The 25,011-nt window shown below is 35.1% G+C and overlaps 1 protein-coding gene across 1 annotated transcript; it reads left to right on the forward strand.

The window, feature by feature from the left end:
• The first annotated feature begins 13,445 nt into the window (after positions 1 to 13,445).
• Positions 13,446 to 22,823, forward strand: LOC107771847 (carotenoid cleavage dioxygenase 7, chloroplastic-like). The gene is made up of 7 exons (XM_016591298.2): positions 13,446 to 14,247; positions 14,431 to 14,559; positions 18,549 to 18,680; positions 20,559 to 20,846; positions 20,958 to 21,043; positions 21,523 to 21,840; positions 22,361 to 22,823. Exons 1-7 carry the CDS (start codon positions 13,497 to 13,499, stop codon positions 22,607 to 22,609), a joined length of 1,953 nt encoding a protein of 650 aa, XP_016446784.1. The 5' UTR covers positions 13,446 to 13,496; the 3' UTR covers positions 22,610 to 22,823.
• Positions 22,824 to 25,011: the final 2,188 nt, after the last annotated feature.

Below are 25,011 nucleotides of genomic sequence, written 5' to 3' on the forward strand. Positions count from 1 at the left end.
AAAGGAGTTGTTCATTCGAAAACGAATCATTGATCTCAAGGCCATCATGTGGCCTCCCCTTCTCTTCCAAACGGGACAAATAGTCTACCACTTGATTCTCACTCCCATTTCGGTCTATGATTTCAAGATCAAATTCTTGTAGAAGAAGTACCCACCACATCAATCTAGCCTTTGAGTCCTTTTTACTCATCAAATAACGAAGCGTTGCGTGATCGGTGTGAACAATCACTTTGGTACCCATGAGGCATGGGCGAAACTTTTCCATAGCAAAGACAATGGCTAAGAGTTCTTTCTCGGTCACCGTATAGTTGACTTGTGTGTCTTTCATGGTATTACTAGCATAGTATACCGAATGGAATATCTTGTTGATTCTTTAACCCAATACCGCTCCTACCGCCACGTGACTGGCATCACACATGAGCTCAAATGGTAAGCTCCAATTTGGTGCGGTAATGATGGGAGTGGTAGTCAACTTATACTTTAGTAGCTCAAATGCCTTCATACAATTATCATTAAACACAAATTTAGCATCTTTCTCCAAGAACTTGCACAAGGGGTTCACCACCTTTGAGAAATCCTTGATGAACCGACGATAAAACCCTGCATGACCTAGAAAGCTCCTCACTCCTTTGATGGAAGTAGAAGAAGGGAGTTTTGATATCACTTCAATTTTCGCTTTATCCACTTCAATACCATTCTTGGAGATCTTGTGGCCGAGGACAATGCCCTCCTTGACCATAAAGTGACACTTATCCCAATTAAGCACCAAGTTTGTCACTTCACAACATGACAATACCTTATCAAGATTATCCAAACACTCTTTAAAAGAATCCCCCACAACAGAGAAATCATCCATGAAAACCTCGAGTAACTTTACCATATCTGTGAATATTGTCATCATACACCGCTGAAAATTAGCCGGTGCGTTACATAAACCAAAAGGCATCCTTGAGAATGCAAATGTGCCATACGGACAAGTGAAGGTGGTCTTTCTTCATCTTCAGGTGCAATAAGAATCTGATAGTATCCGAAATACCTATCTAAGAAGCAATAATAAGCACGTCCGGCTAACCTATCCAACATCTGATCAAGGAATGGAAGCAAAAAATGGTCTTTTCGAGTCACTTTGTTGAGCTTCCTATAATCCATGCATACTCTCCGACCGGTGACAGTACTTGTGGGTATCAACTCATTGTCGTCATTGTAATCATAGTCATGCCCCCTTCTTTGGGACACATTGTACCAGTGAAGTCGATGAACTATAGAAATGGGGTAGACAACCCCAGCATCCAACCACTTGATGATCTCTTTCTTGACTACCTCTTACATGGGCTCATTCAACCTTCTTTGATGTTCCACAAAGGGTTTGGCATCCTCCTCTAATATGATTTTGCGCATGCAAAAGGCGGGGCTTATATCCTAAATGTCCACCAATGTCCAACCTATTGACTTCTTCCTCCTTTGGAGTACTGCAAGGGTGGAATTTACCTACACGTTAGTTAAGCATGAGGAAAGAATAACAGGTAAAGTGGAACAAGGGCCTAAGAAATCATTCCTGAGATGTGAAGGCAAGGGCTTTAACTCCAATGTAGGAAGCTCCTCCATTGAGGGCTTTGTTGGTGGAGTCTTCCGGTTCTCAAAGTCCAAGGAAAGTTTTCGGGACTCATATGTATATAAACCCATTCCTTGCAAAGCATTAACATATTCCACCAAGTCTTCCTTCTCATCCACATCATGATTCAATAACAAAGCTTTTAATGGGTCTTCCACATTAATCACAACACTTGTGTCATCAACAATCACTTTGGTCACAAGATCCATAAACGAACATACTTCATTGCTATTAGGATGTCTCATTGACTTGCAAACATGAAACACAACTTTTTCATCGCCCACCTAGAAGGTGAGCTCCCCTGCTTCCACATCAACTAAGGCATTCCCTATAGCCAAGAACGGTCTCCCCAATATTATTGGCACATCGTAGTCAACCTCACAGTCAAGTATCACAAAATCTGTGGGAAGTATGAACTTGTCGACCCGAACTAGCATATCATCAATTATCCCCAATGGATGCTTCATTGTCCTATACGTGAATTGTAACCTCATGGATGTGGGTCTTGGTTGCCCAATCCCCAATGTCTTGAACACAGAATAGGGCATCAAGTTAATGCTCGCACCCAAGTCACACAAAGCCTTGGCAAAATCAGCACTACCAATAGTGCATGGGATTGTAAAGGCACCGGGGTCTTCTAACTTTGGAGCCATGAAGTGCACAATGGCACTCACTTGATGTGTCATTTTGATCGTTTCACAGTTCATTGATCTTTTCTTTGTTACCAAGTCCTTCATGAACTTGTCATATCTTAGCATTTACTCTAGAGTGTCAACCAAAGGCATATTTATGGACAAACTTTTCATCATATCAATGAATTTCTTGAATTGTTTCTCATTGTTTTGCTTTGCGAGCCTTTGAGGATATGGCGGAGGAGGCTTGGCAAAGGAGCGTTCGCTTTGGGCACTACCATTTTCGGTATGCCTATCACATGTTCCCTAGACAAGTGCACATCATTTTGTGTCTCCTCCACATTGTCACCAATGTCTATCCTCACTTCATCATTCACATTCTCATCATTTACTTTCACATCAGTGCTTTGCTTATCATCATCTTTCACCAACACATCATCACTCACAATCTTTCTTGGATTAGAGGTACTAGTAACTCTATCTCTACCACTTCTTGTAGTCACCGCCATAGCATGGCCCGTATTGTTCCCACCCTTTGGGTTTACTATCATATCACCTGGTAGTTCCCCCTTAGGGTGAGTATTCAAAGCTTGCAAAATTTGGCCAAGTTGGACTTCCAAGTTGCAGATAGAAGTTTTGTAGGAGGCTAATTGGGCATCGAAATTGGCATTTTTCTTCATCATTTACTCGAACATGGTTTCAATCCATCCCATCTCATTGTTGGAAGAACTAGGACCTTGTTATGGATATGGAGGTGGGTTGTTCGATTGTTCATACATCGGGGGTCTTTGAAAGCCCGACCCCTGATTCCCTTGATTATTGTTGTTCCAACCCCCTTTATTGTTATTGCCTCCCTAATTACTATTATTGTTGCCACCCAAATTGCCTTTATTTCCTTGATTACCCCAATTTTGATTGTTTGTGTTCCCTCAATTACCTTGGTTGTTGTTGTTTCCGCTATTCCAATTTCCTTGTTGACCTTGATTGCCCCAATTTCCTTGGTTTCCCTGTGATCTCCACTGTTGTTGATTCAGAGTATTGCCCCGATGACCTTGATAATTGTTGACATATTGAACCTCTTCACTTTGATCATCATATAAATCATCTTGATTGTACCCACTACCACTTTGCTCAAATTGATCCAGATTGTGTTGAACTTGTTGACCTCGTTGCCTTCTCTTGTTAATCATCATATTCACTCCTTCCATGGCATTCACTTTTTTTGGCCCTTGAACTTGTTTCAACTGAGCCTTGGCCAATTGGTTCATGGTAGTTGTCAACTCACCTATAGCTTGGTCGTGGTCATGTAGCTCCTTGTGTAGCTCCTTGTGGCCTTAGCATTGACATATGTCCCGGGGAAAAGAAGTTTGCGATGAACTTCTCGGCCAACTCATCCCAAGTGGTGATGGAATGGTTGGGTAACCTTTCTAGCCAATCCAAAGCCTTCCCCCTTAGAGAAAATGGGAAAAGCCTTAACCTAAATGCATCCTCGGAGATGTTAGTTTGCTTGCTCCCCTAGCACGTGTCAACAAAACCTTTGAGATGCTTGTAGTCATTTTGGTGTGGTGCTCCGGTAAAGAAACCCCTCTGTTCCAATAGTGTAAGCATGACATTGGTTATTTGAAAGTTGTCCGCCCTAATCCGGGGCAGGACTATTGCACTTGCATAACCTTCGTTGGGCAACACCCAGTGTGATGCCCTTGGAGGAGGTGCGGGAGGGTTTAGGTTGTTGTTATTAGGCGGTCGGCCTCTCCTTTGTACTTGAGATTTGGGTTGAATCTCATCCATGTGATCATCATCTACCTCCTCCCCCAATGGCAAATTTCTGATGGCTTCGTTGTTAAGAGCCATTTGGTACCTAAAAGCAATTCACACACAAAATTAGAAAAATGTAAGGAAAGAAAAACAAAGCACACTAATACTTAGATATATAGCTAAAACCATCTAACTCCCCGGTAACGACGCCAAAAATTCATCGGGTCCAAGCTTACACTACTACTGAGTAGAGAGGGTGGTCGATGCAGTTTTAACCCAACTAGGTCAGGATCGAATCCACATGGAGTTAATAATTGGAATTAGGTTTATATCTAAGCTAGATGTGGGCTTTGAGTCTAATTACACTTTCACAAGTTTTGGGTTTGATTTCTACTTCTAACTTTACTCTATTGTATGCAATGATTGAAACTAAGGACAATATTTTTGTTGATGCTTTTCAAGTGTTTAAAGGTACTCGGGTCGTGACTTCTACCTAGGTGGATATCTAACGGATAGTAAAATCTAGGGCAAGCTCATGATTAGTTGGGATCGTAATATAGCTATCACAACCGGGTACTCACTCTATACCTCTCGGTAGCTTGAGTAATTTTGCCCAATTTGGCTTTCTCAAGTCCAAATGGGTATTCATGCAATTCAAGTGATATTAGCTCAAGTCGAGTATTACTATCTCTAAGTTTAACCCTTTAATTGGGGCTATCAATTTCTTGAGTTCACCCCAATTCCTTGTTAGCCTAGTTTTCCTAGACTTAGTCCCTCTTTCTCAAGTAAAGATTAAGTCATAAAGGTATGAATTAGTGTTTGCAACCACTAATTCTATAGTTCTAGCAAGAACTAGGCTAAATATCACTAACTCATACACATTCAAGCCCTAGAATTCAATACCCATTAAATACCCACACTAGGGTTGGGTGACAACCCTAGCTATGGGTCTAGCTACTCATGGAAATAACAGAAATCAAAGATGAAAAGAAGATAAAATTCATAATACTAGATTAAAAGATGAAAATCTAATGTTGAAAGATAATTCTAGTACAAAATTGCCCAAAATGGAATGTACAGCCGTCTCACGTGCTCAGATAATACATAACATAACCTAAAAATGTCAAAAAGATCTATTTATACTAAGCTGAAATTTTTGGACAAAAATACCCCTACGGAGGTTGTGTGGTCCCGTAATTCTAAGCGCGACAACGTAATTTTGATCGCGGTCCGCGTTCTACAAATCTAGATCTGGGTTAAGCTGAGTTTCACAGACCGCATAATTTCAATCGTGACTGCGTAATGGACTTCTGCAGCGACGACGCGGATTGCGCTTGTCATTTAGCCTAAAAATATAACTCTCTAAATCTCCCTTTCGTGGACCGCGTATTTCTGATCATGACCGCGTTGTGGCTTTTGCGGCCGCACAATATTTGTGTTGTCCGCGTTTCTGATCTCTTGGCCCGGTCTTGGTTTTTGTTCAAGTTTTGACTCTTTTATGAGTTGATTATGACTCCTTTTGGTCATTTTGAACAATTCCTGCAAGCAAGCATATTACATTAGTTTTCAGGAATACCTTCACGCATTTTTGGCTCAAAACACAAGTAAAAGAGAGTAAATAATAGGTTAAAATCCTTACTTATCAACTCAGCTCAAGCATAATATTACCCAGATCAAACTTCATCTGAGTCAAGATAGCATAAATGAGACACACCTTCACCCGAGAGACATCAGCGTCGTTCTGAGTAGGCATGATCTTTGCATTTATCAACCGTAGAATGACTCTGGCAGGATGCTAGAAATGACACTTCTTCATGTCTTTGTGGAACTGATTTGCTTCTCGCGTTTAGGTGGCAAGAGACCCCGCGCCACACAGCTAGCATTTAATATCACGATAGGGGGGCCGACGCAGCATGCTTAGGAACAACTTATGTGAACGCTCTGTGGACCCCATGATTTGGTTTATTACCCGGGAAGAAAATGGAATCATCTTGCCTCGTACTTGGACTTCATACACTGCATCTAAACTGGCCTCAGGTTGCCAGTTAGCATAAAATTCCTTAACCATGTTCACATTCACCGATTCAGTGGGACGGAACAAGGTTTCAAAGCTCAAGTATCTAATGTTGTTGTAAATTTTCGAGTACTTCCTGATGAGCTTACTATCATCAATACTAACTTCCGGGTTGGGACATACTGCCAGAACAAAGGTCCGGAACTACATCCTAGCATGAGCTAGCACAATTCGAATGCCATACTTACAGTCTGGTACTACATACGTATCTGGGTCAGTGCGCTCTTATTCCTCCTCACTGGGTTGGGGTGAGGTCCACGCCTACCTCCTCGATGGCTACTAGAGGTTGCTTTTGAGGAACCTGTGTTAGAACATTTGCTAGGACGTCGAGACATTGTACCTACACAAGACAAACAACATTAGCCAAAATATGTAAAGTAAAAACAAGACCAAACAGGGTAACCACCCCACACTTATGTTATTGGCATGTTCACAAGTACAATATATATCGGGGACTTAGACTACCCCATTGAAAGCACGCTCCACACGTATTCAATAACCCCACCAACCACTAACATGATAGTGAGACAACATTATCACGGACTATGCTAACACAAAATACAAAATCCAAAATCAAGAAGCTAAACTAGTAACTTAAGAAAAGAAAATAAGAAGTTATACTAATTTGCTGCTACGAAATTCAGAAGTTTTAATGCATCACTACACAAAATACACACATGGCCTGAATCAGACATCTCAATTAGCACGTAGCCTCAAATTAGCCTAGGGTGGTCAATTGATTAGCACTAAGGTCTAACATATTAAAGATTTACAACATACAAGCATGACCTCCCACCCTACTCTTATTATCAAGCATCACATTATTTCCTCACAATTATCCCCCAATTAAACTACAATGCCACCTTCTATGTCATTGAGGCATTTAATCAAACACATGGTAGGCATAAAATGTACCTCACAATTTCAACTCCAACTATTGAAAGATTACTCCTCAAACATACTAATCAATCACCCTACAATAATCACAACAACACCAAAGTGTAACAATATAACAACACTACCAAAAACTCTACCAATTTTCGGCCATATTGGCCATCCCACCAAACTCCATATAAAATAGTTTAAGCACCATCAAAACACGCAAAAATCACCCCTAATCATAAGAACAATGAAAACCCCATAAGTTTATACAAGAATTTCGACCAAAAGAAATTGAAAAACTACCTAGGGTTAGAGATATGAACTAAAGTAACTTAGCTTACTACTAAAAGAGAAGAGATGAGAAAAGAAAACTTACCTTGATGAGTGATGTAAATGAGAGGGAGATGGAAAGATGGAGGATTTGAGGAAGGAAAATGGAGGAAAGGAGAGTTATTTGGAGTGTGAGAGAGAGAATTGAAATAATAGAGTATGAGAGATATGGGAAAAAGGGGAAGGGAAAAATAGGTGACTTAAGTGTAGAAAACATAAGCAGCCAAACATTTTGGTCGCGTTGCTGGGTGCGGCGCTCCATGCAGCATGGTAGTGAAGATTTCCAAACCGTTACGCAATTCATGCTAGGCAAACATTATGGCCTGGTGTATCGCCCCATGCGGCGCTCTAGGCTAATTTTCTTAGAGTTCTAGGGAATTTTGCGTTTTAGGCCACAGGTTACATCTTGACTCTATTATGTACTTATTTTATGTTTAAATATTGCTTATACCTGCCTAAACTAGTACCCAAATTCCTGATCTTTAATAATCCTAAACTACAATTATCTAATTATTCTACAAAAGTAAGAAAAGGGATAGAAGTAGTTTTGAGTTATAGTCGTCAGCTTGACTCCATCACTTAGGCTCATTTTATCATGATGCTAGAGGATTTCTTGTCAAATCCTCAAACAAGGTACGGTTTCAACCTCTATCCATTCACCTTAAAGTTTTTGTTCCCTTCTTCATCCTGCATTTCAATGGCGCCATATGGTGAGACGTGTTTCACCGCATATGGACCTGTCCATCTTGATTTGAATTTTCCGGGAACAACTTAAGTCTACTATTGTATAGTAAGACTTTGTACCTTTCATGAAACTCTTTTGGCTTTATCAGATGTCATGCTATTTTTTTGTTTTTTCCTTTACAATCCGTATATTTTCATACGCGTCCAGTCGAAACTCCTCCAATTCGTTCAGTTATGGCAACCTATGTTCACCTGCAAGACTAAGATCAAGATTAAGCATCTTAATTGCCTAATAAGCTTTATGTTCTATCTCAACATGTAGGTGACATGATTTTCCATACACTAGTTTGAATGGTGAATTCCCTATGGTTGTTTTGAACGCAGTTCTATACACCCATAGAGCTTCATCCAACCTTGCAGACCAATCCTTACGAAAAGCACTAACCATCTTTTCAAGAATTTGTTTAAGTTCACGGTTAGCCACTTCAACTTTCCCGCTAGTTTGGGCATGGTATGAGGTTCTTTTTATATGTGTGATCCCATACTTAGACAATAATGCAGCAAACTTTGTTCACAAATGCGACCCATTGTCATTGATAATCACTCGAGGTGTCCTGAAGCGGGTAAACATGTTCTTCCGTAAGAACTCAGATACCACCCTAGCATCATTGATCCTAGTAGGGATTGCTTTAACCCATTTAGAGATGTAGTCAATGGCTACTAGGATATATTCATAAAAATGGGACGATGGGAACAGACCCATAAAGTCAATGCCCCAAACGTCAAAAATTTTACATACCAGAATGGAGTTTAGTGGCATCTCATCCCTCTTGCTAATGTTACCTGCCCTTTGACACTTTTCACATGTAGCTATATACGCATGTGCGTCTTTGTACAAAGTAGGACAATAGAAACTGATTTCCATGACATTTGCTGCTGTATGATTTCCCACATAGTTCTCTCCAGCTGCTCCATCATGGCAATGAGAAAGAAAGCTTGCCATTTCTCTATCAGGAACACACCTTCGATTCACACCATCTGCACAAAGCTTAAACAAGAAAGGGTCATTCCAAAAATAATTTGTTACCTCACTTTGTAGCTTCTTTCTTTGATCACGAGAGAGGTCACGAGGAAAACATCCACTAGACAAAAAGCTGGCTACATCAACATAACAAGGCTGCCTTTCGGAGACTGCAGCAATGGAGAAAATCTGCTCATAGGGAACTCTTCTTCTACATCAACTGTTTTAACTAGAGGCCATTAAACTCAAGATAAATGATCTACAACTTGATTTTCTATGCCCATCCTATCTTTGATTTACAGGTCAAACTCTTGGAGCAGCAACACCCACCGCATCAGACGCGGCTTGGACTCCTTCTTATTCAACAGGTATTTCAAGGCTGAGTGATCAGTATGTACAATAATTTTACTCCCCACCATGTATGATCTAAACTTGTTAAAAGAAAAGACCACAGTAAAAAACTCTTTCTTGGTAGTGGCATAGTTGACTTGAGCCTCATTCAACGTCCTGCTTGCATAGTAGATGGGTCTAAACATCTTATCTTTTCGTTGCCCCAGAACTGCTTCCACAGCTACATCACTAGTGTCACACATTATCTTAAGTAGCTGCCTCCAATCAGGCGTCACCATAATAGGAGCACTCACAAGCTTTTCCTTCATCAATTCGAATGCTCTTAAGCACTCCACATTGAAAAAACAAACTTGACATCTTTCTCTATAAATGTAGTCAACGGTTTGGTAATGTTGGAAAAGTTTTTAATGAAACTTCTATAGAACCCAACATGTCCTAAGATGAATTCTTATGTCTTCTTCCTTGGGTGGCTCTCCAATCTTCTCTAGGTCAAAAGATGTTGTAAAATGGTATTTTTGGTGTATTTAAGCCGTCCTCAAAACAAATCCAGATGAAACTACCCTTTTTAGCCGAAATAGGAAAACACTTAACAATTTTGTACTACCGCATCGCACCCCGCTTCGCGCACGCAGCACTTTTGCGAAGAATTCCAGAACATTTTGCAAACTACGTTCTAGCCATATTTTGCACTGTCGCGTCGCGCCTCGCGACGCCAAATGCGGCGTGGCTGTGGAAGTTTTACAGAGTAAATTCATTTCATCATTTTTTGACATTCGGACTTGGTCCTCGACCCCCGAACATGATGTCGGCTTAATTGCTTGGGCTTCTACTCAAACTTTAAAGCTCCAATTATTCGATTTAGCTCCAAATTACTTTAATAGCTTGAAATCATTTCCTACAAGGCATAAAATACATAATAAGTGTAAAACAATATCATTTAAGCTCAAACACACGTAAAACAATATCGTTTAAGCTCAGACACACGTAAAATGAAGTAATTAGAGTGCAATCTTATGGCTAAAATACGAGTTTCTAGCCTACCATCAAGCAGCTGCTTTAGAAACCACTTTAGTAGCCAGATCAGTCAAAAGATTAATCCTCTCCCTGCATGTGTAGATATTACAACCCAGTTAGGCGAAAGGAAAGCTAGCATAATTGTAGCATGTCCACTTCTTAATTCTTCTATTAATCCTTGAATCGATATCATGATGTGTGATGAAGCAACTTTTATCCTTGTTCACTTCCTGCCCAGAAGCTTGTTGATAGCTCACAATCTTCTTCTTGAGTTTAATAGACTACCTTTTAATGGAGAAAAATAAGACCAGGTCATCAACATAACATAGGTGATTGATTTGTGGACCATTTGCACTCATGTTGAAACATTTGAAGTTATATTAGAGACTTAGAAAGAGCCCCGACTACAATAATGAAAAGAATAGGGGAAAGGGGGTCGCCTTGCTTAAAACCTCTAGAAGATCTGAGAAACCCATGCCTTTTTCCATTCACAATAATGGAATACCAATTATTTGATATTAGCCTATGGATAAAACTCAATAAAATATTCGTTGAAGCCAAGCTTCCTGAGAACAGGAGTAAAGAAGGTCCAGGATATTTTGTCACAGGCTTGGAATATGTCCAGTTTCATGACTACGTTGCCACCCTCCTTACCTTCCTGGATACAATGACCAATCTCCTGTGCTAGAAGAAAATTTTCAGTAATGAGCCTATCTTTCGCGAATCCAGTCTGATTCTCATAGACCATGCTAGAAAGAATGGTCTTTTCATGGACAAAACCTATATATCTTTTTTTGCTTTTCTAAAAGAAAAGTGCGTATGCGGTCATTAGTGAAATCGTTTTCTCCTTATGTTATGGCACCAAAAATGTATGATTTAAAGAAGCAAGGGTGGTAAATTAAATTAAGACTTTGCGCACAAGAGCAAGGTGTGAAGTTCTTGGAGGGAAGAATGTCGGGGGTCTATTTGAAAACAGTCTCTCTACCCTAGGGTAGGGGTAAGGTCTGCGTACACACTACCCTCCCCAGACCTCACTAAGTGGGATTATACTGGGTTGTTGTTGTTGTTGTTGTTGTTGTTGTTGTAAATGATATTATTGTGCCCTTCGTCTCCAATATGGTTGCCCTTGATTCTTGAAAGCCTTAATAAAAAGTGGTCTTACCCACCAACCCAAGATCCACACTATTGGAACATAACATTGATTGGACCCTGGTCAATACAAACCCCAAATTGGAAAGCTCCTATGTATAATATATTTTTAGGAGTAGTTCAAAAACATTATATTATAGAAATGGTGGATGTTGATGAATGCATGAAATCACAAAGATTCCTCATTAGACGGCCATGAAACAAACAATGTGGACCCTCTTTTGTCATTATGCTGATGGAATCAACCACGACATCTCATATTGGTATCAATATTTATGCATAATATAGTATTAATACTAAGTAGTGTGAAATATAATCATGGATCAATTGTCCTTTTGCTTATGTGTATGGTGCACTAATGTCACTATTATTACTACTAAGGGTACTTGTAAATATAATTAACTGGCCGTTGGAATTAAGTATATTCTGCAAAGTGATGATTACACTTGCATAAGGTTGGATATATAAATTTTTGTTTTCTGGCCAACTTGGGTTGAATGTGGTATATACCAATTGGCAAAGAAAGAAAGAAAAAGTGGAAGTGATATATTCATCATTATAATCATTTTCATGCAAAACTTTGATTTTGTACGACAACAAAATATAATAGTGATTCATCATTACTCAATATAATCTATCATGACACATATACAACATTATGCTAATTTGTGAGACACTTGATTCTTCTACCACTAAAAATCTATTTAATTTCCACACACATTTATATATAATCTATGTGCCATAGAGATACCAATTATAATCGTGCACCTGGTCATATTTCGAACTTTATATATAAAATCTTTTTGTGTGTTTATGTTATCGATTATCTTGGTACTATAAAATTTTGGATAGTTAAAAGAAGCATTATAAGATAGAGAAGCTAAAAGATGGAGAAATTTATGTAGCTCTCTTTGGAATTCGAAGAAGTGTTCTATTTTAACTAAGACAGCATATTCCTTGAAATTTGAAGAAAGGTAGCAAACAACAAACAAACAATATATACATACATTTCTGCACTCAGCTCATACTATAAGTAAATAGGAGTTTGTCTTCCAATTAAGAAAAAGGTAGAGGCATAAAAGGCCCACCACCTTAATTGTCTGAATATTATAAGTAACATACAAAATCTGAATGTGGTGACATAGTCCCACCAAGACATTTTACAATTCCATACGATCTTACCAAAGCATAGGACAACTCGTCATTGCCAAGAAAATTAAATAGAAGCCAAATGAAAAGAAAGCTTTTGACTGTTTCCTCCCCCACCACCCACTCCAAATGACTACTTTTTCTTTTTAATTCCCTTGGGACGGTGATGTGAACACTCACGAATCCAAAATTTAACTATGCTAAGTTTCAACTTACAAGATTAAGTTTTAAAATATACATCTAACTCTATTTATATATTTTTTTCCTACTAATTAATATATGTTATATTTTCTTTTAGAAAAAAAAGAAGAAGCTATATATAATGCTCAAATATATATAGTTCGTCTTTAAAACATTGAATTTCGTTGAATTCTTGAACCATAATTGGATCCGCTCAGGAACGGAGCTATGGGGTGCAATCAAGGGGTGCTCGACACTCCTTTATCGAAAAACTACACTATATTTTTGTTTTACGTATATTATTATATGTTGAATCTCCTTAACTTTTTGGTGTATCTAATATTTTTATATTTTGACACCCGACCTTGGTAAAAATTCTAATTGCGCCACTGCGTGCAAGGGTTCATCTGTATCCCTTTTATAAGTTTTTTCATATATAAACAATAGATATTATTGAATTACCTTGACTCTTTTGTATGTTTTCGACTTCATATTTCGAATCCTCAGTTAATGAAATTTCTGATTCCATCCAACACAAGGGAGGGAAGGGGGAGTGGGGTTGAGGGTGATGTAAACTTAAGTACATACTATTATATATAGGTATAGTTCGATGGCTTGTTAATTTGTATCACTGTCAGCTCTCTTGAAATAAAACTAGCCAAAATGCAGGCCAAAGCTTGCCATAATATTATTCCTCCAAAACTTCTGCCACCAGCAAAGTTGCCTTCCACGGCGAGCCACATAACATTGCCAAGCCACGTACCACGAGCCATAACAATAACAACATCACCAACTCATGAAGTTTATACACCAGTACCTGAAATTGATGATACAATTACTGCCTTTTGGGATTATCAATTCCTTTTTGTGTCCCAACGTTCAGAAGCCACTGAACCCATCACCCTTCGTGTCGTGGAGGGCGCCATACCAACCGATTTTCCCTCGGGGAAGTATTATCTCACCGGACCGGGCCTTTTCGCCGATGATCATGGGTCCACGGTGCACCCTTTAGATGGCCATGGTTATCTAAGGACATTTGAAATTGATAGTGGTTCAGGTCAGGTTAAGTTTATGGCTAGGTACATTGAGACGGAGGCTCAGGCCGAGGAGCGGGACCCAGTGACCGGGAAGTGGCGGTTCACTCACCGGGGCCCGTTCTCGGTCCTGAAAGGTGGGAAGATGGTTGGTAACACTAAGGTAATGAAGAATGTGGCTAATACTAGTGTGTTACAATGGGGTGGTAGATTGTTTTGCTTGTGGGAAGGTGGTGATCCTTATGAAATTGATTCTAACACTTTGAAAACTGTTGGGAAATTTGAGCTCATCAACAACTGCAAATCATTAGCACAAGAACAAAAATTTAATGGTGATTTTTTGGATGTTGCTGCTCAAATCTTGAAGCCCGTATTATATGGTATGTACTACTATATACTACAACACATTTTTTTCTTATAACGTATATGCTATTACAGTAATTTAACTTCTTATACTGAGTTACCTGACTTGCTCATTGTTGCAGAGTCCTTTTTATTTTTATTTTTATTTTTAAATATATAAGGTGAGTATCGTGATAAATGTTTTTGGTGGGTATTTTCAGGGGTATTTAAGATGTCTCCAAAGAGATTGTTGTCCCATTACAAGATTGATACTCGTAGAAACAGACTATTGATCATGTCATGCAACGCAGAGGATATGTTACTCCCTCGGAGTAATTTTACATTTTACGGTGAGTTAAGTTGGTTATGAATTTGAATTGATTTTTCGTTTATTTTTTTGGTTTTAGAAAGTAAACAAGTCTTTAAATGGGAAAGAATTAAAGAAACAATGTTTATAAGAAACAAGTATATATCCATTGCACTAATTATTGGTGCTTGTTTCAATAAAGTTTAGATTTTCACGGAGCCAGAATTCTCATTAAGAGAAGTCAAAATATTAAAAAAATCTTACCAAAAAATTAAGGGTGTCATTATATAGTCTATATATATATATATATAGATTTTTAAAAAATTATCGAATTATAGAATATAATTTGCCAGCGAAGGGGTGTCGGTTGGCACCCTTTGGTATATGTGGCTCCGCAACCGTTTCCATGGTAACTTCCACTGTAAAACAGCAGGAAAATGTTGGGGGGAAAAGAGAAACAGATATCTAGACATGTAGGTAAATTGTTTTTAATTACCTTTAAAATAAATTGCTATATATATATATATATATATATCGTTGCACGTGTATATCAAGTATCTATTACATACTTTTTAATATTGTCAATATTTCTCAAAAACAATTTCATAGAAAAAGATTCGCCTTACAAAACATACAACAAATTAACAAAGATTGGACACTTCACAGTTATTCTTATTATGTGAAAAAATGAGTCAAGAACCAATATCTAATAAATCCGACATACTAAACAGCGTCACATACACAGAAAATAGTTAACTTATCAAAATATTGGAAGAAACCATTGAATGGTACATGGACCGGTAGAGTTATAGAAAAAATATGAAACCGGCTTTTAGAAAATTGGATAATAATTAACATAGACTTTATCCAAAATGTTAAGACCTTGAACAAAGACTCATGTTTACGTAAAAATTAGCGTAGAAACTATCTTACATGCTATATGAATATAATGACATGTTATTTCGGCGGTAGCTTAAATAAACCTAAGAACTGATGGAATACAAGAGATTCAAGTATGTAACATAATCGTCAATTGAATAAACAAAGATACACATTGATTGAAGAATCATATTGAAACTTCACCTGGGCATGGTTGACACATATCACTTGTGTGGCTATCAGGGGCGGCCCGGCAAATTTTATGGCCTAAAGCCAAACTTTATGAAGGGCCTTAATTTTTTAATTTTTTTTATTATTTATTTGAAGTCTGTTTTTTTAGCTTTTCTTAGATATAAAATTATTAATAATTTCTTATAATCAATAACTCCTAATAAGTATTTCTCAATTGACAATATAGCTAATCCATTTAACCTTTCTTGTAACATTGTTATTCATAGGTAAGATTTTATCAATTTTAATTTTAAAAACTTCTTTCCGCTGAAGCAACGGTAACATAAGTTATGAACATTATTCTATAAGCAATTTAGGCATTTGAAAAAAAAAAATGAAATCGTTTTATTTGATTAAGTGTATCAATTAAACTGTTATCTTGTAATTGTACTATTTTTCTTAATACTTTTAATTCATAAAATAAATCTAAACCATCAATATCTAATTTATTATTATGCTTTAAGGAACATTCAAGATTAAGGCAATATTTTTTCAAATTTTCAATATCTATTGATCTTAGATTTTACTGCCAAATAGAAAACCAAAAATATTTTCATATGCTTCGCATTGTTCAAAATCTATTTTGAAGTGAAAAAATAGCCTTGTCTATTATGTATAAAAGTAATCAACTCTAAAGGACTCTTCAAAAGATTTTGAGATTTCATTAGCAATATTCGCATCAAATTGTTACTTCTAATATATCACACGTTTCTTACTTAATTCAGGTTCGATATTTATTTCAAGTGCAATTTCCTTGGTAGAAATCATAGCAGTTGCAAATCCTTCTTCTTTGTATTTGTTAAAGAAAGAAATCAAACTTTTTCATTTTACAAAACTCTTTTTTAAACTTATACATAATCTGGTAGGTATAAAAAAAAGATGGGCCCCCCACGAATATGGGACCTAAAGTGGTTGCTTTACTTGCTTTATGGAAGAGCCGCTCTGACTATATCTTATGTATTAACTATTCCGAAGATACTTAACAGAGATTTTATCCTTTTCCTTTTCCACAAATCTTCTCACGGAATTGTATCTCATTACCAAAATGCTTGCCAACTGAATGGAAACATTGATTTTTTTAAAAGCAATTTGTTAAAGCTATTTATCTAGTCTTCCCAATCTCTTGAGATATAGAAAAATTCTCCATATTGGTCAGCTTTGTTGCCATTTCTCTTTTTCATTCATGGCTGTGAAGTTGTCTTCTTTAGATAAAATCATATTTGTTTCCTAAAACATGTAACACTGCATATCTACTTTGAATGAGAAAACTTTAGTGCCATCAAGTTGCAGAACAATTAACCTTGCATTCATTTCTAATTCTTCAAAATAATATTAGACACTACGTCTAGAATTAACTTTTGATCATAAGCTAAAATATTTCAAGTTTCATTTTCGTAGGTAATGTCTATTCTAACATTTGTAGAAATAAGATCTCAAAAATCACAAAGCATCAATAAATAACTAATAAGTAAAGTAAAGAAAGTAGAACTCGATTTTATCACTTTCTTCTTCAATCATCACCCTGAAGTTGACATCTTTATGGGAGACTATTTGATGCCAAAATATATTACATAGGTTGCTGCAAAAAAAGTTTTATATCTACCTGACCAAATGGTTCCATCTTTATTTGCACAAGACTTGTTGCTCACTTGACATTATTTCTAAAAATCTGCAAAAAGTCCTAGATAAACTATATGAGAGAAGAACATAAATTCCAAGTGGACCACTAATTCCAATTTCGAAGTATGGTTGGTGTGTCTGTTTTCTTCATGTAATGCCAAGTGCAAAACCGCCATTGCTTTTGCAAATCTGCTCAATATTCCCACACCTTTCGTTTGTATCATAATATAAAAGCCATAGTAGAAGGGAGGATCAGTGGTACTTCATTAAGTTGAGAGAAAGTATTGGCATGAGCTTGTTCGGTTACATGATTTTTTTTCCTTACAGTATAATAGCAAAATAAAAAGTTTTTTCCCTACATTAGTCACTAACCAGTGGAACGGATGGTAGTCAAGAGATCACAATTTAAACTGCAGAATGCGAACCTATTAGCCGAACATTGTTCTCTGATTTCTTCCTTATGGTTTAAATTTTCCTCTAGATGTTGTTATATGTATTCAGGATCAAAGTATATGCTTTAATTGACTATTATTAAATGTTCTTAATTGAAGCATGCAGAATATATTGGAAGTGCAAAAAATGTGCAGGTTGAGTTGGTTATCAAAAATTGTGTGGGACTTAAGTTAGACACAAACATGAAAATTGAAAGACGAATTCAAGAGGAACCAACCTTTTCTTCAAGGTGTTTGACCGTTTACTTTTTATTCAACAAACCGTTGGATCATAATTGATGTGGAATGCTAATTAACACTTATTTTCTTCACTGCCTGTCCAAGAGTTTCAATTAATGCTTCCAAGCAGAGATGCATTCTGCAAAATAAGAAGCTGCTATCGTTTCGTTATTTGTTGCGTCTTTTCATTTGGGACTGTTGCTAAGTGTTGGGATCTTTTTATTCTTTGTATATATATTTAAATAGGGTATTTAGGTTTTAGAAGGTTATTAAGGTAATTTAACTTTTCAATTAAAGGGTTCCTATTTTTAATATAGTATAGATAGACAAAGAGGATATTCGTAGAGCCTTAATTGGTACAGTACTAAATGGATGCCTTTCATCTAAAACAAGGAGGAGAAAAGACAGAGCTAAGGATAAACAAAGTATAATTTTTATGTTTCCAATGATCCAACTTCATATGTTGATGTTTGTTTGTATCAACATCACATGCAATGCTACGATAACAAGAGAACGACAAAGCTAATATAAAAGTAAATAAATCCAAATCATGTTAATTTCTTTGGTTTAATTTTGTTCTTCGTTTTTGTCTCTAATATATACTTTTGGTTTAATTTGTTTTATTCTCTAGAATTCGATTCCAACTTCCAGCTGCTGCAAAGCCAAGAATTCGACATACCAGATCACTTAATGATACATGATTGGGCTTCTACAGATACTCATTACATATTGTTTGGAAATCGCATCAAGCTTGATATTCCTGGTAATTACTTAACCTTCAGAATTTACCAGAGAACTTTAAATTATTATTATCTCAGATTTAGAAGTAAAAAAAGGAATGAAGCTTTGATTTAGGTAACTTCTTAAAGCAAAAACTGCATAGTCGCTTCCAAAAATAACAACCGATAAAATATATATTATATACATCTATATCCATATCTATCTATCTATACTATATTAAAAGTACGAAAACCTTTAGCGAAATGTCGTTCGCCTTTTTTATCCTTTTAAAATAGAGTTCACATTGAACAAAATCGTAATTCAAATTATTTTTCTAATATTTAGGATTTAAATCTACTAAAATGTTGATTATTAGATATTTTCTTATTTGAACTGATATAACTTTCCTTATCTGAATTGAGTAAACGATCCTATATTTAAAACTTTACAATCAATTAAAATTTACCTTATATATAAATTATATACTACAATATTTAGACATTGGCTTATAATAAACTTTAACTTCAACTAAAATTATATCCACTTCGAATTTATGTAAATTATCTAGCGATGGACTAAATTCGATTCATATACAAATCCATAATGGTAAAATCGAAAGAATACAATTTGTCTAGAATAGCATCTATTCCTCTAATAAAGAAGTTATTTTTCCAAGTTGATTTTTATTAGAGTTCTGCAACTTTTTACTGTTAATTGGACGAATATTTAATATAGTTAAAATAAGATATTTTGTGAAATAAAATTATTTGACCTATGGAAAAAGTATCAATATCTAGGAATCTAAAATCAAATTAAGATTTTAATTATTTTATACAAATCATTTTCTTATATTTGAACAATATAACACTAGTGTAATTCCTTTCGTATTACCTCTGAATTATATATATATATGAACTATAATATATTTTCATATAATATTTGAACTACTTTTCTATTCAAACATTATTTTTTATCCATCAATCATTTTTTTCGTATAATATTTAAATACTACACTCGATAATTTCAACAAGTAACAAAAAAATATTTGACAATATAAAAGAGAAAGAAAGAATTTGACCGTCAGAATAACATTTAAATATTGGATGACCTAATATTAACGATTTGAATCAGTAAAAGTAAACTACTTCCTCTAATGTTGAAACAAATAACTAAATCTTGCATTTATTCCAACAAACAATAGTTCTCTTACCGAATTAACCATATGGGATTATCATCCATTATTTTACAGCTTGTTTGGATGGTTGTTACCTATTGTATCGCATCGTATTGTTACTTTAACTACAATGTTTGTTTTAATTGTTATTTAAATTTTATTGTATCGTATCGTTAAATCTATCGTTACGTAACGATGAAATATGCCACTTTATGTAGCCACCGATTTGGTGTGGTTGCGTCGTTTCCTTGTCTTTTTCTCTTAATCTCATCCTTCATTATTATTAAATAATTTTATTTTATCACTTACCCTACCTTTCTATATACCGTACCATAATTTTTCTTTATAATATTGCAAGTTTATTCATCATATTACTGATGTGCGATACCATAAAACGATGACAAAATGACACAATCTATCGAAACATTGTATTCACTAAACGATACAGTACATTACAATACAATACGTTACGATACATTATGAAACGATACGTAACAACCATCCAAACAAACTGTTAAAGAACTCATGGCTTTTTTTAATTTTTAGTTTATAACTCACATACGTTTAATAATATTTATTTAATTTTTAAAAATTAAATACTCATTAATACAGGGTACACGCGCAAAGCGCGTACCCTAAAACTAGTATATTAAAATAATATACATATAACACACACACTAGATAAAGATGAATTCACTTAAGAACTAAAAACGATTATGTCTAATAGCAATAAATTTGGAAGTGCAGGGTCAATGACAGCAGTATGTGGATTGTCGCCAATGATATCTGCACTATCAGTAAATCCAAGCAAAGCAACATCTCCAATTTATTTGCTGCCTAGATTTCCTGATGATCATAAGCAAAGAAATAATATTGCACAAAGAGAGTGGAGAAAACCCATAGAAGTTCCTAGACAAATGTGGGTGTTACATGTTGGAAATGCCTTTGAAGAGAAAGATGAGAATGGAAATGTGGATATACAAATTCAGGCTTCTGGTTGCTCTTATCAATGGTTCAATTTCCAGAAAATGTTTGGTAAATACTAGTAGTAACACTAGCTCCTCCAATTGATGCCCTTAGAATTTCTGCTATTTTCCAATTAAATATTATAAATGGAAATTTTGTTTTTGCTCCATGTGTTTCCAGGCTACGATTGGCAAAGTGGCAAACTTGATCCTTCAATGATGAATGTAGAAGGAGGAGAAGAAAAGCTATTGCCGCACTTAGTTCAGGTCTTTTTCTTTCTCCTGCAACTGTTTAGGGATATTTTAGAGTTAATTTTTTATATACGAAAAAGTAACTACTTATCATAAATGAAATTAGTAATGTGATAAGGTTGTCAACCTACTAAAATAAAATTACACATAATAGTGTAAGAATTATTTATACTATCAAGTTAAATCTTATTCTTCTCTGGTCTAACTGTCTAAGTGTGTATGTCAATATATGCATCACATTTAACTTAATTTGTTTGTGTATAAAAAGTTAGGCTATATTAAATTTTTATGTGAGCACTTAGGATTTAGTTTTATTTTTTTATGTATGTACATATTCGAATTTAATTAAATGGGTCCAATTGAACCTAAAAAATGGTTGGGGCTATCAACTCGGATAACCAAAATTATATCATCTTTGTGGCAGTACTATCACAGCCAAAAGATATATAAAGTATTTCTGAGATTTTCTTGAAATAATAATTATGCTATTGCAGGTATCCATAAGCTTGGATACAAATGGGAATTGCATGAAAAGTTCAGTAAATGACCTAAACCCTCAGTGGGATAAAGCTGCAGATTTCCCTGCCATGAATCCAGATTATTCTGGCAAGAAAAATGAATATGTTTATGCAGCAACTTCTTCCGGTTCTCGCCAAGCACTGCCACATTTTCCCTTTGACACAGTTGTGAAACTAAACACTGCTGATAAATCAGTTCGTAAGTGGTCAGCTGGTAGAAGGAGATTCATTGGCGAGCCTGTTTTTATCCCAAGGGGAACTACAGAAGATGATGGATACCTTCTTGTCGTTGAAGTAAGCAATTCATTCATCGTTATTTATTTTTGCATTTAACTTTGTTATTTACACGGTCACAATATTTTAGGGCCCGTTTCGCCAGAAAAAAAATTCTTTTTTTCTATAAAAGAATCAGCATTTGGCCATCAAAATTTCAATCTTTCAATTGGAGTTGAATTTTTCGAAATTTGAAAAACTCGAAAAAACTATTTGTCAAAGCACTCACACAATTTCAAAAACAGTTCCAAATTGTATTCATGTCTAAACACAACTCTAGTTTCCAAATACCATTTTCAACTTGAAAAAAAAAACACTTTTTTCGAAATTTCACAATTCTTATGTCCAAACACCCACTTAATCTATTGTAACATGTAACTTACCTTGTTTTTTCAAATACATTAATCCCATAGTTTATGAAAGGCTACGCGTACGTAATGACCTAGTAGTGTAAAAGAATTGTACAAAAGTTAAACATAAATTTTTATAACAAACTTCAGCATATATACTTACTATAGTATTCTTATGTGGAAATTTGCAGTATGCAGTGTCAACACAAAGGTGCTATCTTGTAATTTTGGATGCACAAAGAATTGGAGAGAAGAATGAAGTGGTTGCAAGACTTGAAGTCCCAAGACACTTGAATTTCCCACTTGGTTTTCATGGCTTTTGGGCTCCTAGCAACACTGGCAATGGGAATTTACCAAATTTTGAATCCAAATGCAAGGATTCATGGTCAATGCTGGAGGAAAACATGGTTAATCTTGGGAACTCAAAAAACTCAAGGTAGCTGCAGCTTCAAAGAGGAACTTCTCTTCTTCTTTTTTTTTCGCTAAACAATGTTTTCATGTATACATGTCCATTTTTACCAAAAAGAAAAAAATGCAGGCATCCATGTCCATTAGTATATAGCTTTATTCAAAAGTGTTATTTGTAAAATAGTTCATTCGTATACCAGAATCAAGAAGATCAGTTCCAATAATGTACATTGATTCTTTTACTTCTGATGTTTCGTGTTCATTTAACTTTATCCGAAGTTTAGTTTGAAGCCAATGTAGGTTGTAGCTGCATACAGGATTTTACTAGGTATGGGGTTTGTTTTCAGTAGGTGGTAATTATAAAATATGATGCATACTAGTTTGGATCCTACTCCCCTATTTCCTAGTTTTTACATTTCTTCAAGTTCCTACTTAGATTTGAGACATTTGTCATGGTTAAAAATTAATGAGATTTAATTGAATAAATTAAAGCTTTAACCATAATTAAAGTATTTACTTCCTTCTTTATTCATTTCCAAATAATATCTTTGTTCTCTTTAAACGGTGAACTTGCTATAATTCTACTACTCTTTTCTCTCCATTTTAGCTTATTACTGCTCTTATTCTTTGCTTTTTGAGATGTTACTTTATAAACTATAACATATTGCTTTATTTAAGTTGTTGTGCGGTGGTATCTAAGATTATCTAACATTCCTTCTCTCTTTTTTTTAGTAATTATTTTTCCACGAGTTAATTTTTCTTTTCACTTATAAAAAAAAAACTTCTTGTATTCTCATTAAAAAATAAAAAAATATTAGAAGTAAATTCCAATATTTGACAATAAAAATTAAAGAATGGTACAAATCCATTTTGATGCTCAACTTGAGTTGCCATTTCTCTGTTATTTTGTATTTTCCTCAAAATAGATTTGTACCATTCTTTAATTTTTATTGTCAAATGTTGGAATTTACTTCTAATATTTTTTTTAATGAGAATGTAAGAAGATTTTGTAGAAGTGAACAATAATTAACTCATGAAAAGAAAACCACTACAAGAAATAGAGAAGGAATGTTAGATAATGTGTAGTTATAATTATGGAATTGTAAAGATATTATTTGGGAATGATTATAGAAGGAAATAAATACTTTAACTATGGCTAGAGTTTTAGTTTATTCAATTAAATCTCATCTATTAATTTTTAACCATGACAAGTGTTTCAAATCTAAGTAGGAACTTGGAGAAATGTAGAGACTGAGAAATGGAAGGGAGTTGGATCCTACTAGTTTAAGTACATGTCTACTAGAAATAAGAGTGTTAAGAGTAGAAATGAAGGGGAACAAACACCCATTTAGGGGTCGTTTGGTATGAGGTATAAGAAGGAATAAGGGTGGTATAAAAATTTAATATCACCTTAATACTCTGTTTGGTTAGCAAATCAGGTATAAGTTATTTCGGTGTTAATTTTAACACCGGAATAACTTATACCTTCTAGAAGGTGGGGTAATTAGCAACGGTATAACTTATACCTTCTTCTTAGAAATTATGCAATTGTCATTCTTAATACAACATATCAAACAGTGAATAAACAATAATCTCAGCATAACTAATTCCAGCATAACTTATCTCAATATAACTTATATCGGCATAAGCCGTATTCCAACCAAACGACCCCTTAAGGGCGTAGCATTTTGGCCATTTCCATTTTCTTGTTTGTTGGTAGGTTTAATTACGGGACCTCTTAATTAAAATAGTTATTACGATTGGGTTATACTAAAATTAAATCTCACTCTTAATCATCGATATAGATTTCAAATAACTGCTCCATCTGATGAGAAAGATTGGCATTTTGCTTCAATAGATATTGTAGTCTCACTGTTTATCCTCAAATTCGGATAACAAATAAATTTATATTGTGGTTTTAAAGATATGTGATTTCGTCCAATACCAATTGATAAGCAAGAAAATAAATAAATAGATTAGAGAATAAAATAAATCAAACTAGTATGCTAGTCAGGTCTTGACCTCGACTCGGGATAGTCTCGAGGTGGAATAGTAAGAATAGTAAATGATAAAGCAACTTGTTGATACCCAATTTTTCCCTATATATTTTCAATATGCAAAATAACTTCAAAATAGCATATAAAGGCATACATAAGCATGTCAAAGTATTTTATTATTTTTTCCATAATTTTTAAGGTTTTTAAATTGATTTATTTTCCTTTTTCATCCATAAAATCTCCAATAATTGTTTTCAAAATTATTATTTTGATAATTCATCTATTGTATTTTCATATTTATGCCAAAATATGGCTAAAATAATTTTTACGTATTTTTACAATTTTATTTAGTATTTTTAAGGCTAAATTGCACATAATTACAATATTAGCCATTTTAACGTTTAATTGTGTCTTATATTCATAAAATTGACGCTTGT

The sequence above is a fragment of the Nicotiana tabacum genome, chromosome 7, assembly GCF_000715075.1.
Source record: "Nicotiana tabacum cultivar K326 chromosome 7, ASM71507v2, whole genome shotgun sequence".
Lineage (NCBI taxonomy): Eukaryota > Viridiplantae > Streptophyta > Magnoliopsida > Solanales > Solanaceae > Nicotiana > Nicotiana tabacum.